The following is a 15,525-nucleotide window of genomic DNA, read 5'->3' as shown; positions in this document are numbered from 1 at the left end:
AAAAATTCATAAATAATAACTTTCGGACAATTTAATTGTATCATTTCACACTAATTGGGAATCACTACATGAACCTATTAGCTTGGCAAACATTTCACTAGGTTCGAGTGGTTAGCACGTCCGCCTCCCAGTTCTGAGGACTCCGGTTCGAGTCCAGGCTCCGGTGGAGTTTGCATGTTCTCCCCGTGCCCGCGTGGGTCTTCTCCGGGTACTCCGGTCTCCTCCCACATTCCAAAGACATGCATGGCAGGTTAATTGGGCGCTCCGAATTGTCCCTAGGTGTGCTTGTGTGAGTGTGGATGGTCGTTCGTCTCTGTGTGCCCTGCTATTGGCTGGCGACCAGTCCAGGGTGTCCCCCGCCTACTGCCCAGAGCCAGCTGAGATAGGCGCCAGCACCCCCCGCGACCCTTGTGAGGAATAAGCGGTCAAGAAAATGGATGGATGGATGGATGAACATTTCACTAATGAGTTTAAGGTCCATGTTGTTAGCTTGAAGTCCAGGATAATATATAACTTATTGATTAGGCGATGGCTATATTTAGAGGACCAAATGTGCATTTTCCTCATGCTATTTTCATGGCAGCTCTGCATACAAGAATTGGAAACGTCACTTTTAAGATGATTTTTTTCATAACCTTCACAACTGCAGAATCACATTTAAGAGAAACCTTCAATTTGGAAACTGTGCCTTGCATGTTAATACCTTTAGTAGGGATGCTTGATCCCACTTTTTTTTTTTTCCCAGACGAATAATGATGGTACCATTATGACTAGTGCTTATGACACATAAAATTGGTAGCTTGTATCAGCATTCTTCAGGAGTACGCGACATCTTGAAATATGGGCCAGTATTGCCTGATACTGAGACATAGTCAGCCTTTCTGGAACTGATGTCAAAATGAATATTTTTGCAGGCTCATTTGTAAAACGGAGAGTAAAGAAAGCACGCAAATTTCAACAGTATGTATCCTGTTTATACAGTCAACGCATGTTTTGACCCCCAATGTTAAATTCAACTGTCTTGATTTTGAACTGCAAATGTATTTCCTGGAGCGTTAGTGCACTACCTCAAAACGCACCTTGCTCTAAATTGATCAGTTAGCACTGGGACCTATTTCCTGAAATGGAAAAATATTTTATATGCTGTATAAATATGGTGCTTCACCATGATGGAACTGTGAGGTATTAACGGGTCAGTATTATGTGATGAGTTTTTTAACTGAAATTATTCTCGATAAAAAATAACCGTGCCTGTTTGTCAACATTGCTTATTTAACCAGCACTCTCTTTCTGTTCAATAAAATATGATAATAATGTCACAAATGTTGATTAACCGGGGTTAGCAATTGAGGAGCAAAAAGATGCTCGAACCCAAACGACTGTACTGGTCTTGATGGGACTATTTTAAACCCACAAATACCTCTAATGCCAGGTAATCTGTCCTGTCTCGCTTTTCTAAGAAGACGGTGAGAGGTTGGACAAAGGTGATGAGAGATCAGAGGAGACCTGGAGCGAAACTTGGAGAGAAAGTACAACTCTGATGATGTTCTTGTCATGCAATAGCCCACATTTAGGCACTCAAAAAAAATGAAAAAAAGATGAATGGTTTGGGGATAGATCAATCGTCACTGTGATTGTGGAAAATGTTTTTTAAAAAAAACCTTCAACCTTTGACCTGTACTTTGCTGCGTGTCACCGATCCCTCACTTACCTCATTTACAACACTTAATGGCTCACCGTATTACAACATAACCACCACTGGGTTACTAGTAACTACTACCCGATACAATCACAACACTGCTATTGTGTGCTGGGAGGATTACAGTCAATGAGATTACACCAACCCAATAATGTTTGTCATATGGAGATCCTTTTTTTTTTTTTTTTTTCTGTTACCCTTTGCCACGTGAAAAAGAGCTCAGAGGCCACACTTTTGTGGTTGAGTTTCCCTTAAATGACATTTATTAATTCTCTATCTTGTTTTGCAGTAAACATGAGCAAAAATATACATACAGTCAGAGCAAAAAAATACAAATCCAGAATAGAATTATCATCCATTTGGGCAACAAAACTGAGCGGATTCTTCTCTTTGTAACACATTCATGGATATGATTTTAGATGAAGGTTGTATAAGGGAGGGGTGGGGGGATTGTTATAGTTCTTCTTCTTGTTAAAAAAAAACAAAAAAAATCTTTAGTATACTTCTATCAATATTTTTGGCTGTAACACATTGTGTCTTTATCCGTGAAAGGTTTATACACAACCTTACGTCTCATTCATTGCAAACCTGAAAACCTTTTGAGATGGGGCAAAGGTGGAAATATCACCCGTGCGCACACTCACATAAAAAACACAAAAACAAACAGAGAGAGCCTCGTCAACCAAATTGTTTTTACCATTTGATGAATTGAAATGATGAAAACCGTCCATGTGTCTCCAGTAACACGATACAATCCGAGCGGATACATTCTCTAAAATTTACAACAAAACTGCAATAAAAATAGTCTGTCACAAACAATACTTTGTCAGTTGTTGCCTTTTGACGCCTTGCCACATCCGTTTTCCGTGAAATATATTGCTTTCTTTCTGATGACATCTCCGCATGATCAACGCGAATAGTTAAACGGAGATGAGAGAATCACCTGGACAGTGGCAACAACACGTTCTGTCCACCAGGAGGCACTGTTACGTCTTTGTAAAACACTTGTGCGTATTACGATTATGTAAGAGGTCTTTTTATAACACAGTTGCTTTCTGCACTCACATGAATCCTACAATATCGCTTCAGCACATCTTTGCTCCGATCTTTGCTCTCTAAAAGAAAACTGAAAGTGGAATGAGGATCTTTGGTTGAAGAACTCATCTTCACATGCAGATGGCTAAAGAAAGTAAAATTAGAGTTAGTCTCGTGTAATTTGAAGGCTGTTGATGAATTAGTAAGCGATATTCAGGGTCAAATGTACAGAAAACTCGGAAATGAATGAATGATCCTTTTTTTTTTTCAGCTCCATTTTGGAGGCGATGACGAGGAGGAGGAGCAACAAAGTAGGCCAACGAAGTTCGTCGTGCAGGCTCTGGATTAGCCCACCAGATTAAGAGATTAGAGTGAAATTAAGTGTTGCAGAAACATCAGAGAAGCGTGCGTGTGAATGGGCAGAAAAATAAAATCTTGCGATTATATCTGATAAGATGCTTTATTTGCATTTGCCGCATTCAAATGGCTGGATCGGAAGCTAGATGATTGAGATGCTTAGATTTAATATTATGTAGGGGCTTTCAAATGGTGTGTGGTATTTATGAAATGTCCATTTTGTTCACATGAGCCCCTTCCGATATCAATTATCCTACCAGGTAACATATTGACGACGCAAACCAGGATGATAATAAGAACAAACAATTATCATTATTCAACCTCCTCCTTAAAAAACTGAAAACAAAAATTCAAATTGTCACTAAAAAAAGTGCAGCAATGCAAATTAATAACAATATAAAATATAAATAATCAATTTCAGAGGTCTGACAAATTAATAGAATACTAAATATCAACGTGGCTATTACTATAAACAGCACTGCAAACAAATATAACATGGGCATGTTCAATTGGTGGTTTTTGCGAATTATAAAATCCAATTTCAAGTATTCCCACATACTAAAAGACAAATCGGGTGAACTGGAGACAGTGTAAGGTTTGCGTTTTTTGAACTCATGGAAGGAAGACCTTGTAAAATGCTCTCAAAACATCCGACCGTGATGATGATGCAGGATTAGTCAGCTCTAGGATCGATCATTCATAATATACGGATTTCATATTGCACAACGCATGCAATTTCCCGACCTGTGGTATGAAATGTGTCATCGTACGGAACATACGCGCAAACACTGAAGCCACAAACACACATTTAAAGGTTTTAAACTCTTTATGATTTGATTTTTGTGTTTAAAAGGGAAGACAAAAAAAAAAATCGGGAGAATAATATGTGACGCAGCCCCACGGTATTCTGATTAATATTGCATTAGTGGAATATGAGTTAATATCAACATCAGAAGGCGGCCATTTTGTCACTTCCTGTCGACTGAAAATGACATCACAGTTGCTCAGGTATTAACCAATCACAGCTCAGCTTCAGAAAGCAGGTGAGCTGTGATTGGTTGTTTCCTTGAGCAACTGTGATGTCATCTTCAGTTGACGGGACGTAACAAAATGGCCGCCCCCTGAAATGAATAAAAACGGCTGGATTTTGCTTCATAACTCATAGTGCGCAAATGTAATATGAATCAGAATGTCATATTTAGACGAGTGAGGTGACATATAACATATTATTGTCAAGAAATGTTGACTTCCCCTTTAATCGCACGCTGATTGTGTGTGATTTCCGTCCCTCCTGGTGGTCAGTTTGGGGACATAGCGGACTCCTACCTTCATAGCACACTAAAGACAATACACACATGCAAAATGGCTTCATCTCAGCATCCACCCATCAAGATATATATGGTCGGATTATTCTTTTTAAGTGCAATAAGTTAGGTTTAGGGATGGGCATGGTGATTGCTTGTGGAGAATTGTGTCACAAAATGGAGTGCACTACTTGACTTCAACCAGCAGAGGTGCTGTTGATTCGATTTTCAGACTTCTGCGGTTTGACGAGTGTTGTCGTATTATAATACAAAAATATTTCAAATATAGTAGAATTGATTTATTGATGGTTAATTTAGAAGTTATGCCCATCCCTAGTCCAGCTCTGAGGTTATGATATTTAAATTAAAATTGCACATTTCGTATTGGTGCGTACCACGTAGTGTATAGAGGAACGCTCTATATTGAGGCAGCAAGATAGGAGCAGCAATAAAGTGGTGTTACTGACCCTCGCAAACTTTTTAAAAACACGCATTATAGCCTTCATATCCCCTTTTCGCTTGTCATGCAGTATAAATAGACGTCACCTCAAATTAATTTACACAAACATATTTGTCCCCAAGCTCACAGACAGAAACAATTACAGGATCACCACCCTTTCTTCTCGCCTTAGCTCATCGCGCACACGCGGACAGACGACGTCCACGCCATCTTTTTTTTTTTTTTTGAGGGGGGTTGTAAACAAAATCCACAAAGGGTGGGAATGCTGCAATTGCTTTCTGCGCATGTGCAATGTTGCAGAGCATGAAGTTTTCAGAGGTGGGAAAAGGCTTTGGAACCTAGTTAATGGTGTTGATCCTCAGCTTGAAAGACACTCGTCCGGCAAACTTGTCTCTTTCGCTCCCGGCGGGGATGTTGTTGGCGTTGATCTTGCACTCGATGTTGACGTCTTCGTTGACGGTGATGTTAAGGAACTTGACGGCAACCAAAGGCTGGGAATAGTTCACCTGGAACAGAGACGAGCCCAAGTTCAAGTACATGAATCGATTTGATCATTGTGGGAATGCTAGACTTGTGACCAGTAAACAGGAGGCAAGGGTTCGAATCCCACCTTAGGCTGGTTGCATTTCAACTTTTCTTTTATGATTCATAGGGGTGTGAATTGCCGAGTACCTGACGATTCAATTCGTATCACGATTCGATTTGATACCGATTAAGTTTTTTTTTTTAATTTTATTTAATTAACTATTTTAATCTATATTGTTTTGTAGCTTTGTTTTTATTTATTTATTTTTTTCTATCGTGTTTAACTGTTTTCTTTTAGTGTTTACATGTTTTTATTTGGTAGTTATTACATTTTTAGCTCCAGGGTTTTCACATGGTGGAGCCTCCACTTTGAGAGGGATGGCTGGTCTTCTTCCATCTCACTGTGGATGAACTCCTCCTGGGTGCCTTTCCTTACAGGGTACTTCTGTGCCCCGCCATGTTGTGGTTTTCATGTGTTTGTTGGGTTTTGGGTGTGTCTGTGTGTACGATCATGGGGATGTGGGGGGGCTTTTTTTCTTTTTTTTTTTTGTATTATGGATGTCCAGCACTTTGAGTTGCATTTTGAATGTATGAAAGGTGCTATATAAATAAAGTTGATTGAAGTTGACTGATTGATAATCCCGATACAAATTTAAAAGTCGATTTTTGCGTTTTTTTTTTTTTTTTTTTCAAATTTAGAAAATACTAATTAGTAAACTTTTACAGTATAAGATTTGGATGAAAATGTATTATTTATTCATCTGAAACTTATACAGGTTGTAATCTGTTTCATGTTAGAACAGCATTGAAATAAAATATTAAGGCTTAATGTTCCATTAATATAACATTCTTCCATGCTTAAGGTGTGAACCCTAACCTGAAGTAAGACGTTTTGTTGAATATTTTTTCCATTAAAAATGGAAGTTTAAAAAACGATTCCGCCGCCTATTGAATCGATTCAAGAATTGTGCAATTTAATATCGCAATATTTTTTTTTAACACCCCTAATGATTCATCTACAATTGATCATAATTTTCACACAATTTATCTTTCATTATCATTCGATTAACACGTTATATTTATTGTATTCAATTTAATGTTCAATGACACATTTACTACTATTATTAGTAATTACTAGCTAAGTAGTAATGCTACTACTACTACTACTAGTAATTACTAGTTACTAGTAATACTACTATTACTACTACTACTCTTACTACTGCTACCTACTACTACTAGTAGTAATTACTAGTTAATTACTTTGTAAGTTTCACATAATTATCCTCCAATTTACTTCATGAGCATTCAGCTTAGCATTCAGCTTTCAGCATTCCCACGCAATTTCTCCAGAAAATTGCACTTAGTTTAGTGAAGAAAGAAACAAGATTTTGATCTCACCTGAGCTTTCTTGCCATAGTAAGGGTAGTACATAAGGTTGAAAGTGCCATTGGAAGGAAAGTACATCATTTCTCCAATTTTGTCGGTGTCTTCTCTCTGTGGGGGTGAAACAATTTTCATGTGTTATGGCCTAAAAATGCGTCTTACTGGATGTAGGCGAGTGGGGAGGTGAGCCTCATTAATCTCCTACTTTTCTTCAAATCTCATTACTCGACACGCCCACCGTCTCTTTCGATGGTCGATTAAACATACACTGAGAGGCATAAAAATGACAGACTACTACTGGCATATCAACTATATACATGATAGCATGTAATACAGTAAGGACTATGCAGTGTATACCATTTCACACACTTATATAGGGTGTCAAAATTAGTGCATTCATTTTGGGTTAATTTAAAGTTCCTTTAACGCCACAATTTTATTTCTAAATGCGATTAATGCCCGCCCCTTTCTTGGAAAGCCTTTATTAGAGGAATTCCAGTCACAATGCAGCAGACATGTCTACGTCAAAATTTAGCAGTAATAAATGTAATAATAATGCATATATTTGAGGAGACTGGGGGTCAAGATCTATTTTACAATATTAAAAATGTGCAGAATTTCACTTCAGGTTAAAGATTAGATAGCTTTTATTATAGAAAAAAAAAAAAAAAAAAGAAGTGAGCTGTCACCGCCTTATAAATGAAATTATGCCATCTAGTGGCAGAAAAAAATGACCTCAGCACAAATCAATATCACACTCATTTTTTATTATTATTATTATTATTATTTTTTAATTTCTTTTATTTATTTATTTTTTACAGTACATTACATCTTTTTAATTTGAACTATTTTGGCATTTTTTGTATGAGTTTAACATTTTTCCCCACTTTTATGTTAAGAGCTTGAAAACCTGGGGGAAAAAATATTGTACATTTTATTGTACATTTAGAACAGATATAACATTGAATTCATGTGATTAATTACAATTAAAAAATGTTATTCGCTTGACATATATTAGGGCTGTCAAAATTGCTCTGGAGATTAATTTTAATTATTTAAAGCATAAAAAACATTAAGTCCGTGTTGTTTAGTCAGTTATTAATGATTTTACTGAAGTAAATCTGTTACAAGCTTTGAAGAAAAAAGTAGAAGCAGAAGTAGAAAAATGTGATTAATCGCGATTAAATGTAATTATTTACAGAAAATTGTCAGATTAATATTGGTACGGCTTTATTGTTTACCATCTTTATTAATATGGGACAACACGTCCACGCTCTCCAAAGCCCAAACAATCCAAGTTAATTAAATTCAAAGGAACACCAATTCATCAGCTACATATGTGTACATCTCTCATAAAAAGACAATGTGATACTTATAAATATACACACACAAATAGATTATATCTATAAACAGAAATGTTTTAATTATTATACATCTAACAGAGTTACAAATAAAGTTGTCCTATAAGTGACTAGACGAAACACATTCTACTCACAATTCACCACATTAAGTACACCTGAACAGTAAAAAACAAAACAAAAAAAACACTTGTAAATCATTTTAACAACATGTTTATTATTCTGGTTTATTATGGTGTAGAATTGCACTACAGAGCTATTTCTAATATGTTGGTTCGCTTACTTGGTTATATGATTTGGCAAATCATCTTGTATAGTATGATGTAGTGCTGTTCTACACCATAATAAGATAAAACCACATCAATAAACAAACTGTAAAAATTGAAACTTTTTTTTTGCAGTATGTGACTTCATTAGTGCAGGTATACTTAATCAGCTTTCTATGACGGAAGACAGTCTACACTGCTCATTCTTACCCATTCATTTTTGCCAACTTTGTACCTCTGAGAGTGGGAACATTTTTACGAGAAAAAGCAACGCAAGTTTGGAGTTGAGGCAGTGAAACGGCTGTGAGCAGTATAATGTGAGTTATTTTCAGCTTTTGCGGGTTACCTTTGCGCCACAGGTGATAAAAGGAGCCTGTCCGTCCTTCCCTGGCAACATTCCAATCACCTGGAGGGAACCAAACACAAAGCGGATTTAAAAATAACATCGAGAGCGATGCGATGTGGTGGTTATTTTTAAAACTGGGAATTTTCTTTCCCTCATTCCACTATCACAGGCACTCCATGTCTCCTAGCAACACCATCCCATTCCTTCCTCTGCTCTTTCATACCCGATTCATCTTGATAATGATGCATGGCTTGCCGTCGTGGTATCCATAGTAACGGTCATTGAGTCCCGAGCAGTCCATCAGAACGTCGCGTTTGAACTGACACGAGCGCTTGGGGTTGTTCTTCACGTCGCCGCTGTCCTCCTGCAAGAAGTACTGGTCCGGTTTGCATTCGTCATTTTTCTGGTCTTGAACGGAGCTGTTGTAAGCTGCGGAGGAGGAAAGCCAGGACAGGACCTTTAAATTTCCTTTTGCTTATGACAAATGATAGACAAAGACAATTTAAAAAAAAAAAAAATATATATATATATATATAGCTACCTGCCGATACGATACGATATGCGATACAAGGCTCACGATAACGATTATGTCACGAAATGACGATACCAAATTATCAATTTATTGCTCAGATAATAAATCCACGATAATCTATGATAAAACTAATCATAAAATAAAAAATAAATAAATAAATAATAATATAAATAAATAATAAAAATAAAATAAATAAATATAACTAAATAATAAAAATAAATAAATGATAAAAATAAATACATTATAAAAATAAAAAAAATAAAAATAAATTCATAATATTTTAATAAAAATAATATAAATATAAATACATAATAATATATAGTCATATATAAATATATATACAAAATAATATAAATAAATACATAAAAATAATATAATAATAAAATTAATATAAATAAATCATAAAATAAATAATAAATAAATAATAAAAATAAAGAAATAAAAACATTAGAAATCATAATGTAATAAAATAATATATTTAAATATAAAGTACATAATATATATACATAATATAATGTATATAAAAATATAAATATCACAATCATAATCATAATAATAATAATAATAATAGCAACTAAGCTCATGAGTCTCTTCCCTTGAAGACTTCCGTCCATTTTCTCACCACTCTTATGAGGCGCTCCCCCTAGTGGCCCGCCAAGTAATTGCTCAATAAGTCATGAACAAGTCATGAACAATGGAGCCGTTAGACTGGCTGTATATTAAGTAAAAATATAGCGATACTTGCATAGACGTATCGATAATCTATCAGGAGACAAAGTATCACGATTTATCATAATATCGATATATCGTCACACTCCTACTATATATAAAACTAAAAATAATCAAATCAATTTGTTTTCAGACATACGTTCCAGGAACTTGTCCAGGGCTTGCGCGTACATGTCCCAGCTCTCGGTTTTCTGGATGTTATAGACAATCTCAAAAGTCTCATCGGATTTGGGTCTAATCACCATCCCTGCGAGTGCCAGAGGAAAAAAAAAAAAAAAAAGCAAGAGCGGTCACCGCGCCGTGCCACAGACAGTGACCTGTGCTTGCGCGGCTCTTATCTCCAGTTACTATACCGCACCTGGTGTGGTCAGCCTGTCCTGCCAGGTCGGCTTGTGCTCATCCAAAGTCTGCAGCATGACGTACATGGTAAGCGCAAACAGGCCGGCCAGGAAGATGTAGAAAACGAAATAGAAGAGGATGATGAGACCTGCGGACAAGGAAGGGACAGGATCATTTGAAGATTTAAGAACCACACATTATATTCAATTAATTGAATGTTAGAGTTGTATGAAAAGTTTCAAATTTAATTTCATTGATTTATTTGGCGTACTAGAATAAAGTGTAATTGCACATCCACTACAGTAGGTGGCAAAGGCATTTTCATTTATTTATATATTTTTAATTTCAAGCTAAGTGATGCACTTGAAATCTTTTCTGTGACAGACAAAAAAACCCCCAACACAAATTACTTGTTCTATATTTCTTTCTTCTTTTTTTGTTTTCTTTCAAGGGAAAGTCAGACCACAAATTTTCTTGACAATAATGTGTTCTATGTGACCTCACTAGTCTAAACAAGGCATTCTGATTAATATTGTGTTTATGGCATACGAGTTAAGCAGCAAAATCCACCTGTTTACACCCATCTCAGGGGGCGGCCATTTTGCCACATGCTGTTGACTGAAAATGACATCACAGTTGCTCACGACCAATCATGGCTCATGTGTTTTCTGAAGCTGAGCCGTGATTGGTTGCTGCCTGAGTCCTGAGCAATTGTGATGCCATTTTTAGTCGACAGCAAGTGGCAAAATGGCCGCCTCCTGAGATGGATAAAAAATGCGATATTAATCAGAAATAAGAATGGCATGTTTAGACTAGTGACGGCCCATTTAACATATTATTGTAAAGAAATATTTGGGTTTAGGATACAATGTTAAGCAGAGTTGTACTTTTTACATTGTACATTATACATACATACATACATTGTACATTATAGTTGTACATTTTATAGAAAAACTGTACTATTTTTAGTCATGGCGGAGAGTTGGAGAGGCACAAAATGTTTCAAAAACATTCAACCTGTTGCTAATGTTAATTTATCTTATTATTATTCTTAATATTCTTTGGCTTGTTTTCCTGAATTCATCAACAAAGTACCTAGCTAAGCTAAAAATAGTCCTATCATGAAATAGATTTTGTTGAACAGAAGTTGACATTTTGTACAAAATGTACATTTGTTGAAGAGTAGCCTAAAGCTAGCTGTGTACATGCGATTCTGAATCGTTAGCATTAGCATTAGCTGCATTAGCGTTAGTTATAGAGGTGGTTATCTCAGCAGAGGCTAAACACTCAATGGAAACATTTTTATTTCTGTAACTTGATATCAGTGTATATTCATCACTCTCACTGCCATGTAGCAAATTTGCGTGAATTGTGCTTCACCAAGTCACGATGACCAATTCATTTCCCCCTTCATATTCTCTCTCACATCTGTCTCACTCACATTCCCGCCAGCTGTTTCTCACTCCATTCATATTTACTAATCCCTTCAATTGGCAAAAATCTGATCAAATGTTACGCTGTTGGTCCCCGACCGCTGAAAGGCGTTAATTAAACGGGGATCGTATAGTCGCTCTCCAACCAATTTCATTACAGAGCTGCACTGCGGAGGAGGGAACACTGCACTGACCGAGGCGGGGGGTGTGGGGGGTTTATACAGGACGTCTTTTAATTAATTGAACACTACAAGGGAGAGTGTAGTGATACAGTATCTGTCTGTATACCAGAAAAGCAATAATGTAGCATTGAAGCAACAGAATGTGACTTCATAGCATTAAGATGCAACTACATTCAGCATCACTTTCTTCAGAAATATCAATTTCCTATCGTAAGTACGCAATAAGTTTGTCTATTTCTGTTTGTTATTGGGTTATTGAAACACCTCTAAACCGTAACGAGCCATCTATCCATCCTTGTCTTCGACGTTCCCGTGGCCGGTCTTAAAAATAGCATTTTCTATCGCACATCCCCCATTTTCGCCACCGACACCTGGGGCCTGCGCAGGGTAGCAGCTGAGTGCCTTGACCCCCCCCCCATGCCCCCAAGCGTGGAGCTCTCTGGCTCTGTCAGCAGGCCGCATGTGCATCGGCTCGCTGGAAGCCATAATAAAATGTCGAGGGAAGGATGCTCAACAGGAGAGTCTTGGATTTGTGTATAGGGGCGCCTGATGAATTATTTGCATTGGGAGATAAGGTGGGGGTGGAGGGGTGATATTAGATACAGTAAAGGCGCATGCTGACTCATTAATATTAAAGATAATGAAGACAGAGCAAGCGTGACACATTATGAAGGATAACGAATCGATGGAGGATGTCAGAAAAGATAGCGTTCAAGTTTCCAGCTGATTTGCTGTCATCCGATTTTTGGGTTTTACGTCTACAATGAGAGTTGCACAAGTGTATCCTTTTCACCTGGCAGTTGAAAGCAAAGACCATGCGGTCCATTCGGCACTCTAACAGGAATTAATTAGTTGATCAAACAAACAAAACAAGGCTTTTTTTCATGTGCTTTCTTTAAAAAATACCGGCCTTGTTATTTCGGTTCCCTTTGGATAATGCGCATACCTTTTTTGGGAGCAATTGCTACATTAATTCACAAAGAGGATGCTGCTTCAATTAATAGGACATCTGGAATACTTGTAATGTAGATACGTACGTTTACATATACGTGGATATGTACTTAACACATTCACTGCCAGTCCAGCAAAAATGCATCATTTGACGTCTTTTTCCGTCAATGGCAGTGAATGAGTTAAAACGTAAACGTGGATGTATATGTGGATGCATGGACAGCCTATACGTTGATACGTATCTAGATACATGTTGTTTGATGTAATTCAAGAACAATACGATTCCAATTTAATCGGGTACACTCAAGGAAGTACTCAGGTTTGCCTCCATCAGGGTTCTTGCTCTAATGCGCCCTAGACGGAACTTGGCACAATTCTACGGATGACCATGCAAATTGACAGCGCAGCTAAAAAGGAAAGCAGCCGAGAAGCATTGAATGAAATGTGCGTGGTTAGAAGCGTTGCTAAAAAGGTAAGCTAAGTCCAGGTGTGTTCCATGTAGTAGCTAACTACAGAAATAGCTCAATTAGGCGGCCTTAAGCGAGCACAGCTTAAAAAGGCCTCCAGACCCTAAAGCACCTGGGACACACTGAGCTGGATTAACCGGCAAGGCGCCGGAAGATTCCAACAAACGGAAGCTACGATTGTTCGTGCATGAAACCAAGAATAGTGTCGAATCAGGATTTGGGAGAAGAAACGTGATTATTAGTCAACCACTTCTGACTTGCGTTGTCATTATTTCAAAAGAAAATCCTGTCATGATGCCATTGCAGTCATTAGATTAGGTTTAAATCCCTCACTCTGGCCTGGGTCAGAGTGGAGGTGGTACAAATAGCATTTGGCTCCTGGCTTTACTCAGATTATAATTTTCCAATGTCATCCGAATGGAGCCATACATTATCCAGGAAAGTTTGCTAGCATGCTTTTATTTACCTCTAGTAGTGACTTCCTTCAATTCAGCGTTCACCGTAACTCAAACTCACTTTATCAGAGTATAAATCTGCTCATTTATGACATCATGTCGAGTCAATTGCTGCTCAACTTCACCCAGCCAAGTGCGAGTCTTCCCTGAATGGACGATGACGTGCATTCTTTGCAACAAGCCTGAAACCTGTTCCTTGCCGAGCGCGCTGCCCAATAGGCCAAACACAATTTAAACCTTGTAAAATATTTACCAGATGCACCATATGCCTCCACCCTTATGCTCGGCGCATTGCGCAATGGAAGCGGTGCTATAAATTAATAAATAAAAGCGGAATAACCGCCGGCTTGCTCGTTGCATTTTTTTTTTTTACAACGGAGCATCAGAGTGCGGTGAGCAGCCACTTAACTCTCCAACTTGCACATTAAAAGACATCAGACATTGAATATGTTGCACGGCTCCATGTTTGCTGCATTGCTGTGTCGCTGGACGGTTCAGTACTCACCCCAGCTGCTGGCTGTCCTGCCCAGAAACTCCCTCGTCCTCGGGTTCCATATACACTCCTTCCACTCGCCTTTTCCCGCATCCTTTGCCATTTTACTTGACAAGATCAGACCCCCTAAAACCTGTAATAAACGCGCCCTAATGCAATGGGAATCCAATTAGCCAATGAGGGACGAGGGATCCTTTTTCAAGTGATGGGGGAGCGGAAAATGAGTGCAAATTGGTGGGAAATCAAAGAGAAGCCTATCTAAGGATGGAGAAGGGGAGACTAAAAGTAAGAGGTAGCCCGGTCCGAGTGAGTGCCCTCCCCCCCAGCTCTCGTCTTCATGCCGCAGAGTTTTGATGAGTGCTGCAGAAATCGAGTGATACTGCGGTAAAGCGCACCCCCGCCCTCTTCTCTCAGCCTCCATTCGCTCCCACCGAGCTGCTGCCCCCCCCCCTTTCCTTCCCTTCCCCTTCCACCCTCCCTTCCCTCAGTTGCGGCCAATCGTCTGCATCACCCGCCGCCCCCTTCCCACCACTCAACCGGCAAACCATATGAAAGACAAGCCCGTGAGCGAATGGTGTGCTACCAGGGCGACGCTGATTGGTCAGCTCTCCTACGTCATCGTAGAAGGAACAGCATATTCGCGGTTCGGCATCTGCGGATTCACCTATTCAAATTCACTACAGTACTTTATAAAATTATTATTATTATTATTATTATTATTATTATTATTATTATTAGGGGTGTGAATTGCCTAGTACCTGACGATTCGATCCGTATCACGATTTATAGGTCACGATTCGATTCGATACCGATTAATCCCGATATGAATTTCCAAGTCGATTGTTGCGATTTTTTTTTTTTACTCAAATTTAGAAAATACCATTCAGTAAACTTATACATGTACACTGTAAGATTTGTATGAAAATGTATAGGGGTGTTAAAAAAAAATCGATTCGGCGATATATCGCGATACTACATCGCGCGATTCTCGAATCGATTCAATAAAAAAAAATCGATTTTTTTTTTTTTTTTTTTTTTTTTTTTTTTTTTTAAGAGCTCAGAATTGTTCATTCGGTAGTCTTACCGATTCAACGTCTTATCATCATCATTGCCTTTTTTTTTTTTTTTTTTTTTTTTTTTTTTTTGTGTGTGTGTGAATAGATTTTTAAACTTCCATTTTTAATGGAAAAATATTCAACAAAACGTCTGAC

At 37.9% G+C, this 15,525-nt stretch overlaps 1 protein-coding gene across 2 annotated transcripts; it reads right to left on the bottom strand.

The window, feature by feature from the left end:
- Positions 1-5,089: 5,089 nt before the first annotated feature.
- Positions 5,090-14,723, bottom strand: atp1b2b (ATPase Na+/K+ transporting subunit beta 2b). Of its 2 annotated transcripts, XM_077504872.1 has the most exons (8): positions 14,327-14,723; positions 10,353-10,481; positions 10,134-10,241; positions 8,957-9,162; positions 8,734-8,793; positions 8,598-8,624; positions 6,779-6,874; positions 5,090-5,361 (listed from the first exon to the last, which is right to left on the bottom strand). In XM_077504872.1, exons 1-8 carry the CDS (start codon positions 14,415-14,417, stop codon positions 5,194-5,196), a joined length of 885 nt encoding a protein of 294 aa, XP_077360998.1. In that variant the 5' UTR covers positions 14,418-14,723; the 3' UTR covers positions 5,090-5,193. The 2 variants fall into 2 exon arrangements, with proteins under 2 accessions (XP_077360998.1, XP_077360999.1); XM_077504873.1 differs by lacking the exon at positions 8,598-8,624 and having other exon boundaries at positions 14,327-14,721.
- Positions 14,724-15,525: the final 802 nt, after the last annotated feature.

This window comes from Festucalex cinctus, chromosome 18 (genome assembly GCF_051991245.1).
Source record: "Festucalex cinctus isolate MCC-2025b chromosome 18, RoL_Fcin_1.0, whole genome shotgun sequence".
Taxonomy (NCBI): Eukaryota; Metazoa; Chordata; class Actinopteri; order Syngnathiformes; family Syngnathidae; genus Festucalex; species Festucalex cinctus.
Note: the sequence above shows the minus strand (reverse complement) of the source record. Positions and strands in the feature narration are given on the sequence as shown.